Genomic DNA, 20,075 nt, shown 5'->3' with positions numbered 1-20,075 from the left:
TTTATTTTATATTCCACTTCTTCCCATCAAGGGCCATGTTTTGGTCCTCTGGGGAAGGTTTCCTCTTTCCTCCAAAGGAAATATGTCAGATTTGAATAAACCATTAACACCGGGGTTGACAAGGTCTAACTCAAGTGCTTTGGTAGTTATAAAAAAACTTTCTTGATCAAGAGCTTCCTTCAAACACTAAGGAAAGAAACACACCAAGCCACTGAAAGATGATTTATGTACATTTATGGCTTTATACAGTTATAGTAAGATTGTTCTTGTATCTGTAAGTACATCATCATCATCAGGCACTTCTCAGATAGTGTCGGAACAGGAACAAGGAATCTGCACTGTTACTCAACTGGGTGGTAAAGTGTGTGGGAGGGTGTGACTATCCTGATGGGACTTACAAAGCTATCACTGGCCACAGTGCCAGGCTGTGCTGTTTGCATAAACCACAATGCACACTACACTGAACGATCACTCCCTAGCTGAAACCAGAGACAATTTTCACTTAAAATTAACTTTTAAGAACTGAAACCAAAAACTTCAGGGTTTTTAGGGGAAAAGGAGCTATATATTCAGCAGCTGAACAAGTTCAAATTGTAACACTTTTGGGGAACTATTTTGTCTTTAAGTGTCTTTATCCCTTATTGTTCTATTCCAGGTTTTACTGATCAACGGGATGGTAATATTTGCTAATTAACTTAGACTCAGTTTGTTGAAACAGAACTTTCCATGTCATGTATCTATCACCTAAATATATCCCATACATCTACATTATGGAAACAATACATCTTTATATTTAAAATATCCAAATAGCTCTATAATACAATATGCTTTGAATAACAGTACAAACCAAAGGAAATAAATCAACCAAGGCTGCATAGGTGAAATCAGTTCACAAAGCAATCATTTACAATAATATCCAGGTACTCTAGAAAGTGAACATTCTTACAGAAAAGGACTCCCAGAGGCCACATGATATTTGCTTTTAAAAGAGCCAAGAAGCCTTTCCTAGACTTCATTGTACCCCAGACAACTACCCATGATTCACGTTATGATCTTACCACTAAGGAAACTGGGGTTTGAGATTTATACAGCTTCAGGAGGAAGAAACACCTCCAAGTCACTCAGCACCATCCTGCAAGTTTGCCACTGATTACGGCTGTAGTTGCCTCTGTGTTGAATGATTAAATGCAGAGGCTCTTTCTTCAATGGTGAAGAAATGGTGCATGAAACAGCAAAGTGGGACCCAAGTTCTTTGACACCAGTAAGGCTCTGCTTGGAGGAACTCAGGTGTCTAAAATGAGCCCTGTTTTGGAGTGCTCAAAGAGGATGATCAGAGGAGCAGTAGCAAAAACAACAACAACAACAACAAAGTCACAGCAAGAAGCTTATGACAGAGCAGATCACCTGTGAAATTCTTGTTAATGTGCACAAAGAAAACACTAAGCAAAAGGAGAGGTAAGTAACATACCAGTAAATCTGATTTAGGCTGTGTACACAAAAACCAGGCCTTCTCAAGAAGACAAAGAGGGATGCTACTGCACATATATTCCTCAAATTGTGGTAGCTTCGGACATTCAACAGGACTTGGAAATGTTGATGGATGGAATGGAGGCAAAACCAATTAATCCTGGTCTGTCAGTTACAGGTAACTAGAACATATTAAAATTGAATGTCTGGAGATACAAGTTAGGCTGCTCAAGGCCCCCCAAAAACTGAAATTCTTAAGCTAAGTATTTCAAAATAAATGTACACTTATGGCTAGTTTGTTTTCAAGTTTATTGTCTCAATTGTTAACTAGTTCTATTCCATGTGGTAGCCACTATCTGTAGTTAAGAATGCAAAGCACTCCATGAATCGCTGAAGTCCTGTTTTCAAACTTCCTCCTAAGATGTACACTGTTCAGAGCCAAAGAGAACAGGGATGGCGACTGAGAAATCACATGGTTCTTCAGGACACAGCCATAAAACCACCTCCAACCTGGACAAAAAATGAAGAGCTCAGAGTAGGAGGAAAACCCCAGTCAGACAAAAAGAATGTCATTCTAGATGAAGTTCTCCTCTCCTGACCTACAGACAGGAGGCCTCCCCTCAGGAACTGTGACACCGTGACACAGGGCATGTTTGCAAGGGCCTCCCCAGAGGAGCTGTAAGAACGTTAACACAGGGCATCCATCTCAAGACTCGATGCTATGCTGCACGCAATTCACAGGGTAATAAAAGCAAGTGAAATTTCTTTAAAATACACACATAAAAACGTATTAAATTTTTCTACATACAAAACACAAAGTGTCTGTAAATATACATCACTTTCCTGCCCAAATGGGGTCGGAAACATTGCGTATGCAAGTACTAATTTAATTACAATGATTTAAGATTAGTCAGAAACATCATCAGGTAGCGTCCCAAAGTGTACAAACCAGTTAAGCACGTATAAAATTAGTACTAATCCAGTTAGAAATACAAAATGAAAATTACGAATGCTGCCCCCAAATACCTCTGATTCCACAAATTTACAAGCAGACAATGTAACAAAGTAGACTCTAGTTTTAAGAAAACATTACGGTTCAATATCTACTCCAAAATGATCAAGTCCTAACAGTAACATCAAAAGTCATTTATCTGGAAATTAGAACCATTTTAAGGTGTTTGTACAAATTTGCAAATAACAAAATAAACAACAACAAAAATAATAGAAAAGACCTGTACAAAGCTGGCACTTAATCTTATTCTGCCCCAAAGTTTGACAAGTCCATTTATTCAGCAGATTGATCACAGGCTACTTGGTTCTCATACGAATCCTGTGGCAAGATGAACAGGTTCAACATCATTCAGCAGAGGAGCAGAATGGAGATCTTAGTTCGTGATTCATCACTTTAGCAGAACACACAGGTAGTACAAAGCAAAGTTTATCAAGACATGAGACCATCACAGTATTACAAAAGAGTATAAACTTTCCTTGGACCAAGTAGATATTAAAAACACACACACACAAATACACTTCTGTGTCTACTGCATATATACAAACTTGAAAGCACGCCAGGTTCTCCAAGTCTTTTCTGCAATTACACGGTGTAGTGAGTTTGGCACTTCATTGTAATGACTCCCAATGGCACAGTCCTTATCTACAGGAGCACGTAACCTGCAAACGCTGGGCAAACATCCTGCACAGGGAAGGGTTTCTGCTGCCAAGTCTGATGAAAGGAAAAAGGGTTGTTTTTTTTTTTCTTTTTTTTTTTAATCAAGAAGACTGAAAGGAGGGTGAAGGGCATCTTTGGACTGCTTCTCTCAGCTCCTGCTGTCAGACACTCTGCAGTGCTTTAAATGCAGCCTGGGGGGGAAAACACACATGAAATACAGTCAGATTCAATTCCATTGTATTTAACCAGCTAGAGTGACAGGCACACTTGGGGGTAGGGGCAGTTACAGCCTTCTCAAACAGCTCCAAAATCATTCATCAGGAAATTCCTCATTTTCCTCAAAGTGGGGGGACCTTTGGCATCTGATTTGTAACAAATGTGCTCATTTATTCAAGAGGTGGTAGAAAGGATGATGTAGCCATCCAACAGTGAAAAGACAATCTTATAAGCTGTTAAAGAAATCTGCACTCCAGCTTAGCCTCAAAACGAAAACTGATAAGCTGGGGACGGCGGCAGGGAACAGTACAGATGCTTCCCTGCAATGCACAATTAGGAGACATTAGAAAACAGCCTACTGTGATCAGGGTGTAGCTCTGCAGGAGTGCTGCCCTGGTTAGATCCTGGCACTACATAACCCAGGTGTGGTGAGATGCCAGGTTATGTAAGACTCTGTCTTTAATTCTTTTTAAAAACGTCTAACCAGGGAAGACACATGGTACTACTGTGTCCCTGTTTCAAAGGCCTTTTGATACCAGAGTGAATGGACTTACCTGCACACTAACTCTTAGCCTGACACCCAGCTGTGTGTCGTAGTCTTGACACTGTGTGAAAAGCTTTGGTTGGGTAACACATTATCAAAGTTAAAATCCAAGGTATCTCCATCCATGAGGTCATTCCGAATGATAGATTCCATGTCACAGTCCAAGTGCTCAATAAGCACTCCATCCAAGTCACTTGGGAGCTTCTCCTGGTGGAGGACCCCCACCCTCCCATAGCCATTGCAGCTGCTCACAGATGAGTAGCTGCCCAGGGCACTCATCTGCATGGCATGGGGCAGAGGCACTTGTAAAGATGTCTTCCCAGGGGTCATGCGGTTCATGGCAGACGTGTGAGGCATGGTGTTCACCCCATGGGGCAGGGTGCGTCCATTGACTGAAGACGTCTGCTGTGAATGTCCAGGGTGGGTGTGGGAACTGGGGTTCATCATTTTGTTATGAGATGCCTGGCTTCCATAGGCTGGCATGACTGAATTAGGGCCCATCATTACACCCTGGCCCAGGACCCGAATGTTAGGTTGGGCCACTCCAGGATCAACTGGTGACATGATGTCATTGTGGGGAGGAGAGTCAGAAGTCAGCAACTCTTTCAAGAGTCCTGGGGCACAGTTATACTGGTTCAATCCTCCATAACTGGATTTGCTGTCCTGAAGTGTCTGCATAGGCATCTGGGGCAAGGGGTTCATGCTGGATTGGCCATATGTGTACTTTGAGTAGTTTGGGCTGGGTGAATTCAGACTGGTGTTTGGCGGTGCAAACGAATAGCAAGGTGTCTGCTGCATCATGCTGCCAGGAGAAGACTGGGTAGATACAGTTAAAGATGTTGGGGATGAGAGAAGATTGAGATTATCCAAAAGGTTTTCCATGTTTTCAGGATTGCTGATTTCAGACAGACTGGGCAGAGTGGAAGCCATCTTTGCAGCAGAAGGCGGATATACCAGAGAATGCACATCCCCATCTCCCAGGTCATCCTGTTCTGTCATGATGGGAGAAAGTCTCCCACTGATCGTACTAGCATTTGAGCTGGTTCGAGGACGAAATGTACTCCAGTTATCAAAGTCGTCGTTGCTGTGGGACCCAGGACTTGCAGGCCATTTAGAAAACTGAGAGCCAGGGCTGTCCCCGGGGCCCTCCTGCCCGGACTGGAGGGATGCTTTCTTCTTGGCAGCTCGTCCCCGGCTCTTAGCAAATTTACTGTTGTTGTCCATGGACGCAGCTCTTCTCCGAGGGGATTTTCCACTCTTGCCTCCCTCTGGGTTGAGCATCCACCAAGAACTTTTTCCAGTTCCTTCATTCTGTACTCGAATAAACTTACTGTGAAGGGACAGGTTATGGCGAATTGAATTCTGTGAAGCAAAACAATATGTTAGAAAGCAGTACTTGCCACTTGGGAAACTTACTACTGTTCAACAAGGATCATATAGATACAGTTTTCAATCTGAACACCGTAACAGCTTTTACTTGTGAGGAGGGCAAATGTATTTAAGGGCAAACGGTATTGAAGCCAGAGCACGTAGGAGGTCAGAGATGGCTCTGCAGTCTCTTCTCACTGTTCACCTTTACATGGGTTCTGAGCATCCAACTCAAGGCACCAGGCTAGGCTTATGCAACAGGCACCTCTACCACTGGCTCTGAACAGTACAATAAACTCAGTATAAAAGTTCTCAAATTGAGTTAGGAAAAAATGGCATTTTTCTTAAAAAAAAAAAAAAAAAGCACTTATGTCTCCAATAAGTAAGCACAACTAATTTTTTTATACAGTTTTCAACTTGTCTTAAAAACAAAGCCCTTTCCCATTTTTTTCCCCCTTCAGGTAAAAAAACATCACAAAGTGAGACATTCTGTATTACTGGGCCTAAAGGATCACAGAATAAGGAGATAAAAGTAGGATCTTGCCCTGCTCAGGAACCAAAATCCCAAACAGACATTCAGTATCCACTTCTAATCTCAGCACTTGAGAGGAAAAGGCAGGATTGTGAGTCTGAGGCCAGTATGAACTACAGTCACATTACAAAAAAGAAAAAATAATTAAGACCTAAATTCGTATCTTTATACCTTGAGAATCATTGCATCAAACATAAATATGAAAACAGTTATTCTCTTGAGAAAGTTAACTTGCCATAAAATGAAACATTTAAATTCAAGAAGTTCTCTAACCCTATAAAAGAGGGGCAATGTGAAAGGAAGCAGGGTAAGAAGGCACCCTAAGTGATGCTCCTATTCAGTGGGGGTGTAGACAGGACAGTATAACATACACATGGCAAGCATGTGCAAACTGCAAATACACTGGAGAGCAGGTCAGTCCTCTGATGAAGAAGACAAGGACAGCCCAGTGTGACTTTGGAATTTGGGAGAGCCTATGTGGGAAAGAGAAAACATTTAGTCCCAGGAGCATCTTGTCTTAAGCTTTCTGCCCTATTCATTTGGCAACCAGATTAGATCCTGAGAGACCTAACCCCAAATCCAGGAATGTATTCTGAGTATCTCACAATCCTCAGAGCAGAGCTATGCACATGGCTCTCCTCAATTTTCTGGCCTTCTCTGCTGACTGAGTGCCAGGCTTAGCTGCACAAATACTCTGTGGCCCCTCTTGGACCACAACAAGACTCTAGCTAGATCTGTGGTCACCCAAGGCAGCCACAATGCCCACATCCTCATGTTGTTGACAGGGAATAAAGGCACTCATGTGCCAACCATTGTACCAGAGCAGAACAATACAGGGTCAGACTTCCACATGACCCTGACACACTCATGTCTTTTCTCACCAAGAGATGGGAAACAAAAGGAGGCTAGTGGTAATCTCACTTTCTAAAGACAAAAGTCAAAGGTCCAAGAGAGCTCAGAAACCCACATTTCAGAATGCATTCTGCACCACATTCCACCCAAGGATTGCAACACAACAGCTGTGCCAAGTTCTTTTGCCAGGGTGCATGGCAAGGGCGGAGCAGACATGGCCCAACAGGAGCTTTCTGGTTGGATGCCAGGCAGGTATGTGGCAGTGCCTGTCTGTCAGTCAGTCAGCCCCCCCCCCCCCCCGACTTTGTTCTATACTCCTACTTATGATCTATCCCAACTCAAGGCCTATTATGAGGGAACAGGTCTTGAACTCCAAACATCTCCAAAGAGTTAATCTTCTTTCAACGGTGTAACTCAATCCCTGAATTTTCAAAAACTTGCTGTCTCTATCTCCCTGTCATCCTCTCCTCCACCCCATCACCCTGAGCTCTAGCTTTGGCTGTCATGTCCACCAACACCAGGGAGCACAATTTCCAATTCTCTTAAAAGCAGCAGTCTGCCTGGGTGAGCTGGCAAGCAGCCAGCTCTGTAAACCTGCATTCCGCAATGCCGGCTACATGTTGGAAGTCTGGGCATTTGCACAATATTCCATCATGATAATTGTGTTCTCTGAACACAATAGACACGCAGATAAGCTCTGATGAAACTTCTGGAAGAGAGGAAGCTTGACTCCTGTCCTGTCACATTTAGTTAATAACAAAGGAGAGTCTGGGGGAGGAGATCTTCCCAGAGATCAGCTTCCTGACTGCCTGCAGCTAACGGGGAGGGTACAGCTCTATAATGCCCAGGAAGAGTCTGCCAGACCATGGCAAGGACACACAGGGGAGGGGCACTTTCAACAGGACTGAAGAAGACTTAATAATAATGAATCTTCAAAAATGTTTAAAAACAGTTGACTAACTTCTGGGTTAGTATCTACTGACTTGGACTTTCTGTTTGTTTGTTTTTGTTTTTGCCATAGCAATCCTTTACTTATCAAAATATCACACTACATATTTTTCTGAGGACATTTCAGGTCACTCTGAGCAACAGAGCTGTATACTAACTTTGCCAACAATTACTGCCGCCCCCCCCAGGAGAAAGGTCTGCTATGCAGGGCTTGTTATATAAATTCCTGTTTTTCATGCAGCCAATGGGACATTAAAAAGGGGGCAGGGTTTGGAGAGGTGCTATTATCCATGTTGTGTCCACAATTCTGCCTGCAACTGTGAGAGCTCTGAGATAGCATGCTCTCAACATTCTCTACCAAGCAGCATTATGTGAGGACAGAGACAGTGAGAACAAAAATCGCACTTATGATTTTTCTATACGACACCATGAGATGGCTAAGGTTGGCCATCTCCTCTGGACTAGCCATCCTGGCCTGCAGTCTGCCAGTCAAGTCTCAGCCATATTCCTGATGCTACCTGCATGGCTGAACACTGCATGCCAAGGAACCTGACACAACAAGCCCTGCACAGAAGGTAGACAGAAGCCTGGTGGACTTACGTCCAACCTGTCCTGCTCTTTACAGTGCTAGTTGACACCCTCCATAGGCCAGATTCCAAGTTCCTTAACCACAAGAAGATTAAACTAAGTTTCAAATCTCCAAAGTCTCTCATCGATGTTATACAGAGAAGATGAATTCAATAAGCCTTGGTTGACAGGCACCCCACAAACACTACAGGGAAGATGGGACGTCTTCCTGTACATTCTTAGGTCTCCACTCATGTCCTCAATTGTGACAGCTCATGGTACAGGATGCTGGAAGCACAAAGGGATGGATGAAGGAATGAAGACACAGACTTCCCTCCAGAGTTTGTCAAAGGAAGGGAACAAGTGGGTAGCCACTTGACAACTCAGTAGACGGCCTCCACAGAACTGTCTAGGAGCAGTCAACTTCCCTCAGCTCTATGTCAACATATTAAACAAGGTAGTACATGGGAAGATGCTTGCCTCCATCAATACCAATGAGGTTAACACTACGAGGATAACAGCATCTTTAGAATAATGGGTTTTGGACTTGTTTATATTACACACACACACACACACACACACACACACTATGGCCTTTCACTGTTCCCACTAATACAAGGCATTTCTAGATTATGTACTGGAAACAGGAACTGGGTGGAGGAAGGTTATGATGGCTCTTCAGCACATGCATCGTCTCAGGATTGAATTCAGACACTACAGTCAGTTTCGACAGTGCTTGCTGGCCAGAGCAGAGGTGCCTCAGTGGCCGTTGTCAGGCATCTCCATTGAGACTGTTATGACCGAGACCCACTGTACTGTCCTATGGTGGAAAAAGCCCCAGAGACACAGGACAGGGTCATTTTGTACCTTGTCCTCCCCAACCAAGATGCTTTTATCCTCCCAGTCTGAGGCAACCATCAGGCAGTCACTGAAGTGCAGAAGTCAATTATTTAAAAGTTGGATTTACTTTGAAGTTTTAAATCTCATTTAAAAATCCATGTCTAACACTGTGCTACAGAATGCACACAATATATATGAACTGCATAAATAACCTGATGTCCTATCAAAAAGGGTGTGTGATTTACAAAATCAAAACAAAACACTGAAACCACTCATCCATTGTAGTAGATTTCTAGGAATGCTGAACCTCCAACAAAAATCGGAGGTGAGGAACTAGCCGTAAGTCAGTCAGCCGTAGACTGTGCCTCTCACCCCGAGGTCTGTATTGAAAACGTGCCCTGTCCTCTGCTTGCTAGTGTCAGCCCCAGCACTGCTGTGGATCTGGTGCTGCTTCTCTAGACGCCTGACTCGCAGGACCCTGGAGTCTGACCTGAGCCACACTTGAACTTGCTTCTCAGCCTGTGTGAAGGCCACTACCTGCTAGTCAGGGTCTTTGTACATTTCTTATTTCTGCTGTTCTATTATAAGCACACCCTTGGTCTTTCTTTCAACCAGGAGTAACCATCAGACAGCAATGTAAGCGGAAAGCATCTCGCTCATGAAACCCTGGCCTTTGTACTTACTCCTAGCTCTTCCTTTATGGCTTACTGCTTGCTGTGGCTCATCTCGTTCCACTCTTGGAACAACCCTACAGGGAGGAAGGACTACAGACAAGACAGACAGATTTTTACCATCCGACTTTAGAAACAGGGAAACCAAGGCAGACACCCTCCCCCATTAGACCAAACTCAAAGCAATGCTTTGTGACTCTACCTTCAACACTGTCCTCCCCGGCACTGGAGTTATGGGAACATACCATGAGGGAGTAGGAATAAATAATTCCACTCACAACTTTACAAAACCCACACTCTGCTTAACGGCTGACAAATTTACACACCATGACTTGCTTCCCATAGGCTCTCCTTTATGAGAAAACCACAGCAGCTGTAGTGTGAGTTTCAGGTGTGCATAGGGAAAGCCTATGTACAGAAGCTATGTGGACCCTCAGCTGCTGAGAACTGCCACCTGACTGCATGGGGCACGGAACCAACACCAAGGACCTCATGTTCTGCGAAGAGGACATATGACCAAAGAGCTCCCACTTGTAGAAATTCTGTAAATTCTTTCTAAAGATGCTAGACAAACTAGATTTTCCCAAACATTGTACTTAATTTCCAAACTTTCTTATTGTTCACAACTGTTACAGATAGCCAGTAAGTCTCCGTCCCCTCCTCCTGCTTCCTCTCTTACACCATCTCTTCTACACTACCAAGTGAAAACAACCTCCAGACTTAAAGTAGCAAAATCACTATTCAACAGAGTTCCCATTTGAGCTACTAATGAAACTACTTAAAATAGTCCAGTGTGATTGTAAATGAGAAAGAAATCGTGTGACATTTACCCAACGGTTTGTGTATATGTATGTGTCTAGAGATATGAATTGCCAACAGTGTGCACATAATTTGGCTCAAAAACATGTTGTAACAGAAGATTTGCTATGAACAGTTAATCCATGCCTTTCCATAAAGATGATTTCATTTTCCTCACTTGAACACCCCTTACACAATTTTCTGTCTGAAGTCTTAGCACTTCTCTGGTGATCCCAAAGCTGTCAGGCTCATGGTTCTAAAAGCGCTACCATAAGTTAAAAGCATGTCATTTGGTCTATACTCTCAGACAATGAATGACCCTCTTTCAGGCCATCCAACATATAAGTGTACATTACCAGACTGCTGTGGAATCACATTTTCCTCTACACTGCTTTAGCTTACTCCAATCATTCCAGAGAAGTCTTTCACTGAGCAAAGGATGTGAGAGATTCTGCTGTCATGTAGGTGAGGGATTCATTGATATCATGGGAAGCCTCCTACATTTTAGAGATGCTTGATGAGGTAGAACCAAAGGTGCTGGCCCTGGAATTAGTCTGGACTGGGCAACCCAGAGTAGGTCAGTGGTCTCAGTGAATATTGGCTCTTAACATCTGTCCACAGTCATGGCTATCAGATGACTACCTATTGGTTAGTATTCATGGAAGGGCTCAGAATATCACTTCACACAAAGTGAGGGAAATATGCTGGCTACTTTGTTATAGGAAGTAAAGGAATATATAAACAGGAATTTTGAAGCCCTCACAAATGGTTCCAACTTGATTAAGTCATTCATCACTAACTTCCTGTTTAACAGGCTTCCTCAGGCTTGTTTCCATGTCCTCACAGCTGAACTGCAATCCTGTGTTTTTCTCTCCCTTACAAAGATTGTAGATTTAATTCTGGGAGTGTTTAGCATAGTTTTTGGTGTCTTTGGAAGCCTATATGAGAACGTCGTCAACAAAATTGTTCCAGGAAAAAGAAGACATGCTAGTTGACAAATGAAAGATCAATCTGAGATAGCAACTATGAAAATTATGCTTTTTCTCAAATACTGTTCATTAAGATTACTCTAGGGGTACCACAACTGTAGATGGCAACTTGTGGCTTCTTAAAACTGTCTGTACTGCAAAGGTCTGTACAGAGTGGAGTGGAGTAAATCCTGCATGAGTAAGTCCTGGGTGAATTTTGAAATGGGGATGGCCTGCTGAGGACTCCAAAACCAACTGGCCCACTGGAAATTGGCCAAGTCCATATGGGCCATGCTCAAGAGGAATGGCAAAGCCTTTCTCTAGAAGAATTCTCTAGACAAGGCCTCATTTATACTACAAAATTTAAACTGTACAGAAGATGGCCTCACTGCTAAAGAACAGTACTGCTCACCAGAAACGGGACTGAAACCTAAGGTCTAAAGGAAAGATGTGACAGAAAATGGCTTGAGCCAACCCATTCTAACGTGGGGAAAAGGTATGCTTTCATCTTCCCCGAAGGTGTGGAAATGCCACGGAGGCAGTGAAGAGCCTGATTTCAGTATGAAGAGACAACTCAGCAGTTCTATTTCTGAGATGTCTGATACCATATCCATAGAGAAAAGTCCAGTCATGGAATAGGCTTACCGGACTTATATCCTCAGAGCACAGCTTTTTAGCCCAGCACCTTGGTCACATTCTTCCACACATATTTATATTAATGGCCCCCTTTGCTTTGAGGGGTACTGCTCTAATCACCTAGAGTTCCAATGGGCTCCATTGAATTATTCAGGGTGGGCTATAGTACTGCAATTTAGGCATCATTTAGTACATCACATGGATTACCAATACATATGTGTGACAAAAGTGACTTCATATAAAAACTATAAACTGATTTGGGCCCATCTCCTGGTTGACTAGATTCAATAATGGTAACAAAAGGTATGATCCAATTATATCGACACTTCCTAAAAAATACAAAAGGGTTATCATCAGATTATTTCTCTTGTTAATATTACAAAACAATCCTTGATGAGCTTTGGGGCTTTAATCCCTTTAACCTGCAAAACATTCCTTTTGCTTTTGTTGGCATACAGTAGCTGTTACATTCCTTCCTCCTTACCATCTTTAGCCTAGCGCGGAGCACTGAGGTGAACCCAGCCTTGACTAGGTGTGAAGATTCATCCTGAACATTTAAGAAACGGGAAAGGGGGAGGGGATTGTAGGAAGCAGAGGAAGCCCTGCATTAGGCAACCCTGAGCAAATGTCTATTCAGCACGGGCACAGCCATTACCCATACAGGCTAGGCAGATGAGAAATGGCAAGGCTTTTCTTGGAAGTCTGCACACGAGTGTTTACAAACTACCATTGATCAGTGTGAGCAAAGATGAGCAACTGCGACATCCTGCACCTGGGGAGTTGGGGAGTATTACAGCCCGAGACTGCTCTCTCTTCCAGAGACCTCTTACCCAGACGAGGCTAAACCCTCCCCTTGTGCTGTACCTAATCAATAGGCTCAAGTGCCAGGGTGCCTGGTAGTGGCAGAATTAGGGAACTCCACCTGATCCCAGCTTCACTGCGTGTGCGTGTGTGTGTGCGTGTGTGTGTCCTTTCTTCATTCCCTTGTCACCCCAGCCAAGGTTCTGGGACCCAGGCTGTACGGGACACAGCAAAGGACATGACATCTGTTCTAAAACCCTGACCATTTCACTCCATGAACAAACCTTTACAGCCCCTTCGAGCACGAAGGGACAGAGCATTCAAGAACATAGAAAGAATTGCAAGACAGACATATTTGGTGAGCAGGCAAATTATAAATGAGTGAGTCTATACCCTTAAGAAACAAAGATGGAAAGTGGAGGTGCCACAATCTTAAAAAGCAGGGAGAACAAAGCTCTGAAACAGGAAATAAAGAAGTTCATGGCTTACCAGCTCTTTAGTCAACAGATCTATTCATACTAAAATCTCATTTAGTATTTAAGAAAAAATGCTCCAGGATGGATTTTTTTTTAAAAAGTGCTAAATAATATTAATTCTGACAAGTTTTTGCTGCTTGGGAGGTAGTAATTTTTAATAAGTGGTGTTCCACCTTTACCATAAAACTTAACTATGTCCCACAGGACAGCCTCTTATTAGACAAAATTAGTTTTGTGAAAAAACAAAACTTGTAATGTTCATGATGTGAAAACCAAGTCTTGGCATGTGCTCTGTACATTCCCAGCACTAAAACACTGGGTGGGGAGAGGAGTCAGTGCGTAAAGTGCTCAAACCCGAGCATGAGTCCCCAGAATCCACACACCTAGACACAGTAGCGCATGCATCTGCAAACCCAGAGCTCCTATGGGAAGTTGGGAACAGAGACAAGAGAATCTCCCAGAGGCTTGTGGGTCCACTACCCTGGCCATGTGCAGCAAAACACAAAGAGAAAAATTCTGTCTCAAAAAACTTGCTGGCCACAAGCATGCTGTGACAGAGATACCACACTCAGAGATTTAAGAGAGGAAAAGAAATGAAATGCCTCCAAAAGACAAGTCTCCAAGTTCAGGTGAGGCTGAAATAAGCAGCTCTTCTAGACACATCTTCCCTCTAGTGCAACCACAGGCATTTATCTCGATCACTGACCATCTCTAACCTCTGTCAACCAGACTACTTGACACGCTATAGGCTCTGGCTTAAATGTCACAAAAATCCAACAAGGCCAACTATATAAAGTGTCACCCTAGTTAATAAGGTCCTAGTGGTAGACATAGCTAAAATCTGTTCTCCCCTAATCTACCATTGTTATTATTTTCAAGGGATCTACAAGTGTTACCAAAGGAAGCTTGCTTTCCTGGGATTAATTCCACTTCCTTGTATCGTGCAGGTGTTCCCCAGAGCCTTTAAACCTCAGTCAGGGAGCTACAGAGGCCAAATATTGCTAAGTACACATCAGTTAACCGTAATTCTCCCATGCTGGTAACCTAAGGAGTCATCCTCTGCAAACCTTCCACTAAAATCATTATGGATGTGGCTGTTTTGCCTGCATGCATACCTGCATAGTGTGTCTGCGTCTGGTACCCGTAGAGGCTGGAAGAGTGTGGTGGATCCTGGAACTGATGGATGGGTGTTGAAATGCCATGTGGGTGCTGGGAATGAAACCCAGGTCATCTGTCAGAGCAGCAAGCGCCCCTAACCACTGAGCAATCTCTCTAGGCCCCCAAACTTCACTTAACTGACTGCTCACGATACAAACTCTTTTTGCTGCTCTTGGCAAATAGGTGTTTTAAACACACAGGGCCCACCACAGGAGAGTAGTAAGAGGAATCTCATTTGCCGCTAAAGGGATTCTGCTGTTTCCTAATGAAAATCTTGGTCTATTTTACAGGCCATATCATTTTTTTTTTCCAAATCTAAAATGGTTCTATAAACACAGCATTAAAATGTAATTAAGTTCTTTATCTATTTGGCTACAAGAATTAAAAAACAAAAAACAAAATAAAAATCTAGACCAAGTAGCACATTAGAACTTCCTTCCAATAAAGAACTTTAATTGGGCATAAAAGTGCAAAGCAGATGTTGAGATCAATTTCAAGGGTGTTTAAAAGACTAAAGTAAACTTTGTCAGCGTTATAATGATAGCTCATTTATGCTGCTCGCATATATGTCAGAGGTGTGTGCTCCAAATTCTTTACAAAGTTACTAAAAACTCCATGGATATAAATTCAGAGGTAAAATACTGAAGCTCTGACAGCCTGAAACAAGACTTCACTCACAGAATGCCCCGTCTGGAGCTGTCTGGCAGAGTCTGAGGGGGCTAATGTTGTAGATACACAGCTTGCTTCCTAAGAACTGCTCAACTGCTAACACCTAGTTGTTTATTCTTTCCTTCCTGCTTTGGAACCCTGATACTATAATAGTCATTACAAGGAAAGCAAAACAAGGATAATACAGAATTGTGCATTCTTTGTAATGCAATGGGTTTTTGTTGTTGTTTTGTTTGTTTGGCCAAGCTGATAGAGAACCTTGTCTATTCTGGCAACAATAACTCATGCTTGCTAAGTAGTCACTGTTGGGGGACTTCCTTCACCCCAAATTCCTATAGTTTGTCTCTAACTAGATGCCAAAATAATGCACTGGCTGGCCCAATATTAACAGAACTACAGGACTGTCCCAAAGGAAAAGTACAACTACCACTGCCATGTGTCCAAGCCAGATTGTTTCTAGACTTCCCACTGACATGAGGGCCAGCAGGCCTTTGGTGCAACAGCCCCATCCTTCACACTTCCTTCCAAAGACAGTCTCCCAGAGCTGCTGCTCCCTGTTTGCACCACCATCTGCAAACAAATGTTTCCACAATGCTGTTTCTATTAAGGTTCCTGAAGACTGCTGCGGAGTCCAGTGACCCCTCACGTTCTCCAGTGCCCACCTGAGAGCCACGCCTCCCAAACAGTTTTACTTCTTTCTTAGATCTAGCTTCTGCCCCACAGTGTTGAGTAACTGTGCTTGAGCAGCATTTCTACCCATGTGCACCCAACTAGAACATAAGGACAACGAGGGTATGCAGCCTCCAGCTGTCCTTAGGTCAAGCCCATCACTATGGAGGAGGAAGGTGCTTCCCAGAACTGCTCTGGGGTCGGGGACAGACCAGGAAGTCACCTCCTACAGCATGCCCAGGCCAGCCCGATGATCCAGGGAAAGTGAAGGAGGATGCAAAGGGCCTCTGATCCACCTGTGGGCCCTGTGGGCCCTGCATGGGCCCTGCAGGGTCCCTGCAAGCCTCACCACTGGGGCGGGTTTTTCTTCTTCTATTTGACCTTTGATTTTACTATTCTAGCCTGACAAGTGTCTTCTTTAAAAAGTGAGTGTTATAACCATGAATTAAGAGAATAGGATTTCGGAATGTCACTGGGTATATTAACCATACTCCATGGCAGGTGCCATGCACAGGAAGAGGACTCCAGCCTCTCCACCCAGCCTGATGATGAGCGGTGGTCCAAACTCCTTTGCTCTTTTACTCCACACTGACCAGGGCTAAGAGTTCATTTCCTCCAAGAGGATATTGAATAATTACTACTGTCGGTAGCATCTAGCAAGTAGTACAGTTTTTAAACATCTTTTACAAGTTACACTCAAGAATACTATCTATGAACTTCATTGCCATTCTCTCTCTGATATACACGCACATACATAAAAATATTTGTTCGACATATAGTTTAATACAAATGGTAGCTTCAGAAAGGGCCTGTTAGTCTGTACATTTATACCAGTTATAGTTCATTATCTGTTTATGTGAGTCTGAGCTGTATAATGTCCTGGTGCCAAATAAACCATAGACATGTCATGAATATCCACTGGGGGTATGTTTGGAAAACGCACAACATACCACAAATGTAAAAATGTTAACAATTCCAAACCCATTAAGAGGATGCATCAAGAAACTCATGGTAATCTAGAATAAACCATCAGAGTAAGCAAAGCAAAACCCCTGCTCCAGATGATGTGTTTGTCCGTGTGCTGGGCTAGTCCCTGGAGTACAGGTGAGTACTGAAAGGCAGTGGCCCTTTAAGGAGTGGTGGGAGCAGGAGATGGCTGGCTCTTTACTGCCCCAGGAAAGAGATTAATGCCTATCTCAGAAGGTTCTGCCACAGAGCTGCCAGGTGGGTGAGACGGCTCAGCGGGCAAAGGCTTGTCAAAAGCCTAATGACCGGCGTTTGATCCCTGGATTCTACACACTGTAGAAGGAGAGAAAGACTGCTGAACATTGTTCTGCCCTTCGTGTGTAAACACACACTGCTGTCTTTGAATGACTCTTCCCTAACCTGAAAAGCATCCTTGGTTTAAAGAATGCTGGTGCAGCCTGTGTCCAGGACAGCATAAGCTCCAGACACAAGTGTCACTCTCAGGACTTCTGAATGGAAAATGCTGTGGTTTCATGTTCAACTAGCCTTCACCTTTTGTCCTGTAATTTATGAGACTTGACTCTGTTCTCTCTTACCTACCTTCACGTCTAAAAGGGTGAAACACTGGAGCGGGGACTATTTATTGAAAACAAATGTAAAAGCCTCCCTCCATGAATAAGTCTACTGCTTTCCAACATTTTATCCAATCTTCTCAACATCTGGCAAACAAACTCAATTCATCTTGGTTTCTTGAGACCATTTTTTAGGGTTGATCAAATCTTTCAGGTGTTTTTGAACAGCTTAAAGGAAATTACAGGAAATAATGAAATGCAACAATGACTCATTTATCACGAACACAGACAAACCGACAACAAAATACTCAAATCTTTGACCGTACTCTGAAAGGTTCATGACAAGATTCCAAGACTAAGACAGACCCACAACTGACCTGGACATGTGAGTCTCAAGTGAGAAGGACTCTGACTTCTCCTTGGTTCCCTAATGCACTCTTGTAAAATGAAATGCTGCAGCCACCTCCCAACCACAAGGACACACAAGCTCTAAGCCCCAAAGACATTTTAAGGGTTACCGGTTCTTCCCATCAGAACTCCAGTGAAAAGCAGGTGATAATGGTGTGAACCTTACTCTCGGCAGACCCCCACCTTCCTTCTCCCACCTCGAGGAGCCCTGTCCTCCAACTTCATTCCTTCTGCTCTTCCACCAAGCAGCTGACAGAACATCTCCAACCAGTGACTATGCAAATGCATCCTCTGCATCCCCCAATTTCCCATCACGAGAGATCTCTTCCTCCTCTAGCACTTCCGGGTTACTTCCATAGTCTAACAAGGTATTCTTCAATGTGTGCCTCAGAAACAATGGTTCCTTTTGTGTTGAAAAGAACTCATTTGAGTAAGTCTATTTGAGGCATGGACTTCTAAAGAAGAATTCACTACCACAGGCTTATTTTTCTAAATTATTTTGTGCTAATTTATATACAAAGCAAAGAAAATTAAACCCCACTATTAGTTTAAGGCCTTTTGCTATGTAGGCACGGAGGACAGACGGGTTAATAAACTGCATGCATGTGTCAAGTACAAACACAGTACGGCATGCTTGTCTGCTCTTCTTGACCTTCTATATTACAACCCGATGCACAGCAGCAGCACACATTTTGGAAAAACTCATCTAACAGAAAGATGGTAATAGAAAGGTAGAAGAACTAAGCCTATGGGAAATTATAATCAGAGTATATTATGTACATGTCTGAAAATATTATAATAGAACTCATATTATATGTATGTATAACTAATGCATGTTAACAAAAGTGTTTTACAAGATCTAACCCTGGCTTTATCCTCTTTGTACTCATGACTTCGGACAATTTTTTAAAATCTCATGGTTTTGCTTTCTTGCCTATGAGATGCCAGTGCTAACTGTCTCACAGTGGTGTTTGTGTAACAGATGCATTTGTGAGATGTAAGTATGCCCAGGGCACAAAGGGAGCTCGAGCTGAAAGCCTCAGAATGCAAAGAACGAACCTGACCTAGGTACCCAAGAAGCCTTGTGGGCCCTGATGGTAGACATGAGGTAGTGGTGACCGTTGGTCCTCGAAAGATAAAGAACCAGTCCATGCAAGCCATGTCAGACTACTCAGTATGAAGCAACTCCTACCACCAACCTCCCTTCTCCAAACACCAGAAACTAAGTTAACATCAGTTTAACAGAAAAATGGATCAATCCTCTCCTACCTCTTTAAACGCTGAAGTTAAAAGCATTTAAGTGAGATAAAGGAAGGTAAGTCAGATATGGGAAGTAATAGTAGGGGGGAGGACAGTGATTGGCTGAAAAGACAGGTTGAAAGAAAGAATTTCAAGACATCTAGCACAAGTAACAAATCAGCAATAGCTGCAACAATACTCCGACAAAGGAATGCTCTAGGGTCATGGGAGCTGAGCTAGAAGAAAAGGAATCCTCATACAGGCTTTCCTTATCAATGATGAGCAGAACCCAACTGGGTAAAAACAGCTTCTAGCATGATAAAGTTTCTATACATTTGACAGTGGCCATCAACCATGACATCCCTGACATCTCTACTGTATACCATTTATTTGTAAGTAAAATAAAGTTCTTTATTACAAATCATTCAAGCTTTGCTAAGTCAATTATTTATGGTTTAATGATTATATTTGTGTAGGTATGTCTCTGGCACATGTCTGACAAGCACGGGGAGGTCAAAGAGCCATTTGTGGGGTCAGGTTTCTCTTACCAGTATATGGGTCTTGGCCATCCAACTCAGGTCAGACAAGGTGCCTTTAACTCACTGAGCCATCTCCCTGGCCCAAATCATTTCAAAACTTATTATTTGCCATCTACGTAGATTTATATACTGTATACATGTCTTGATCATGTCTACCCTTCCCACTGCCCACACCCTCCCCAGCACACCCCTGTCCCCGCTTACAAATGACAGTGCTTCTGGATAGTGAATGTGCTGAGAGCGTTCACTATCTAGTTTACCTCTGGGTGAGGTGTTCCTTCTGAGGTTGTGAAAGCAAGGTAACTTAGAATAAACTACACTGGAGAAAGAAACAACAACAAACCCTAAGCCTTTCCCTCACTCATTCACAGAAACAGTTTCTATCAAATAGAACAACCTAGTGAAACGTGATTATGGATTTATACATACATAAAAACAAACGTGAACATATGTGTGCAACAACAAGCACAAAGGTGCACTTCCTGAGAAACAACAGAGCTTA

At 43.1% G+C, this 20,075-nt stretch overlaps 1 protein-coding gene across 1 annotated transcript in view; it reads right to left on the bottom strand.

Moving 5' to 3' along the window:
* Positions 1–217: 217 nt before the first annotated feature.
* Positions 218–20,075, bottom strand: part of Foxo1 (forkhead box O1) — an 86,794-nt gene continuing 66,936 nt past the window's right edge. The window contains exons 2-3 of the mRNA XM_036190732.1: positions 3,907–5,258; positions 218–3,327 (exon numbers count right to left, since the gene is read on the bottom strand). Of these exons, the coding sequence (XP_036046625.1) occupies positions 3,921–5,258 (1,338 nt within the window). The 3' untranslated portion in view covers positions 218–3,327; positions 3,907–3,920. The remainder of the gene's footprint in view (positions 3,328–3,906; positions 5,259–20,075) is intronic.

Source organism: Onychomys torridus, chromosome 6 (genome assembly GCF_903995425.1).
Source record: "Onychomys torridus chromosome 6, mOncTor1.1, whole genome shotgun sequence".
Lineage (NCBI taxonomy): Eukaryota > Metazoa > Chordata > Mammalia > Rodentia > Cricetidae > Onychomys > Onychomys torridus.
Note: the sequence above shows the minus strand (reverse complement) of the source record. Positions and strands in the feature narration are given on the sequence as shown.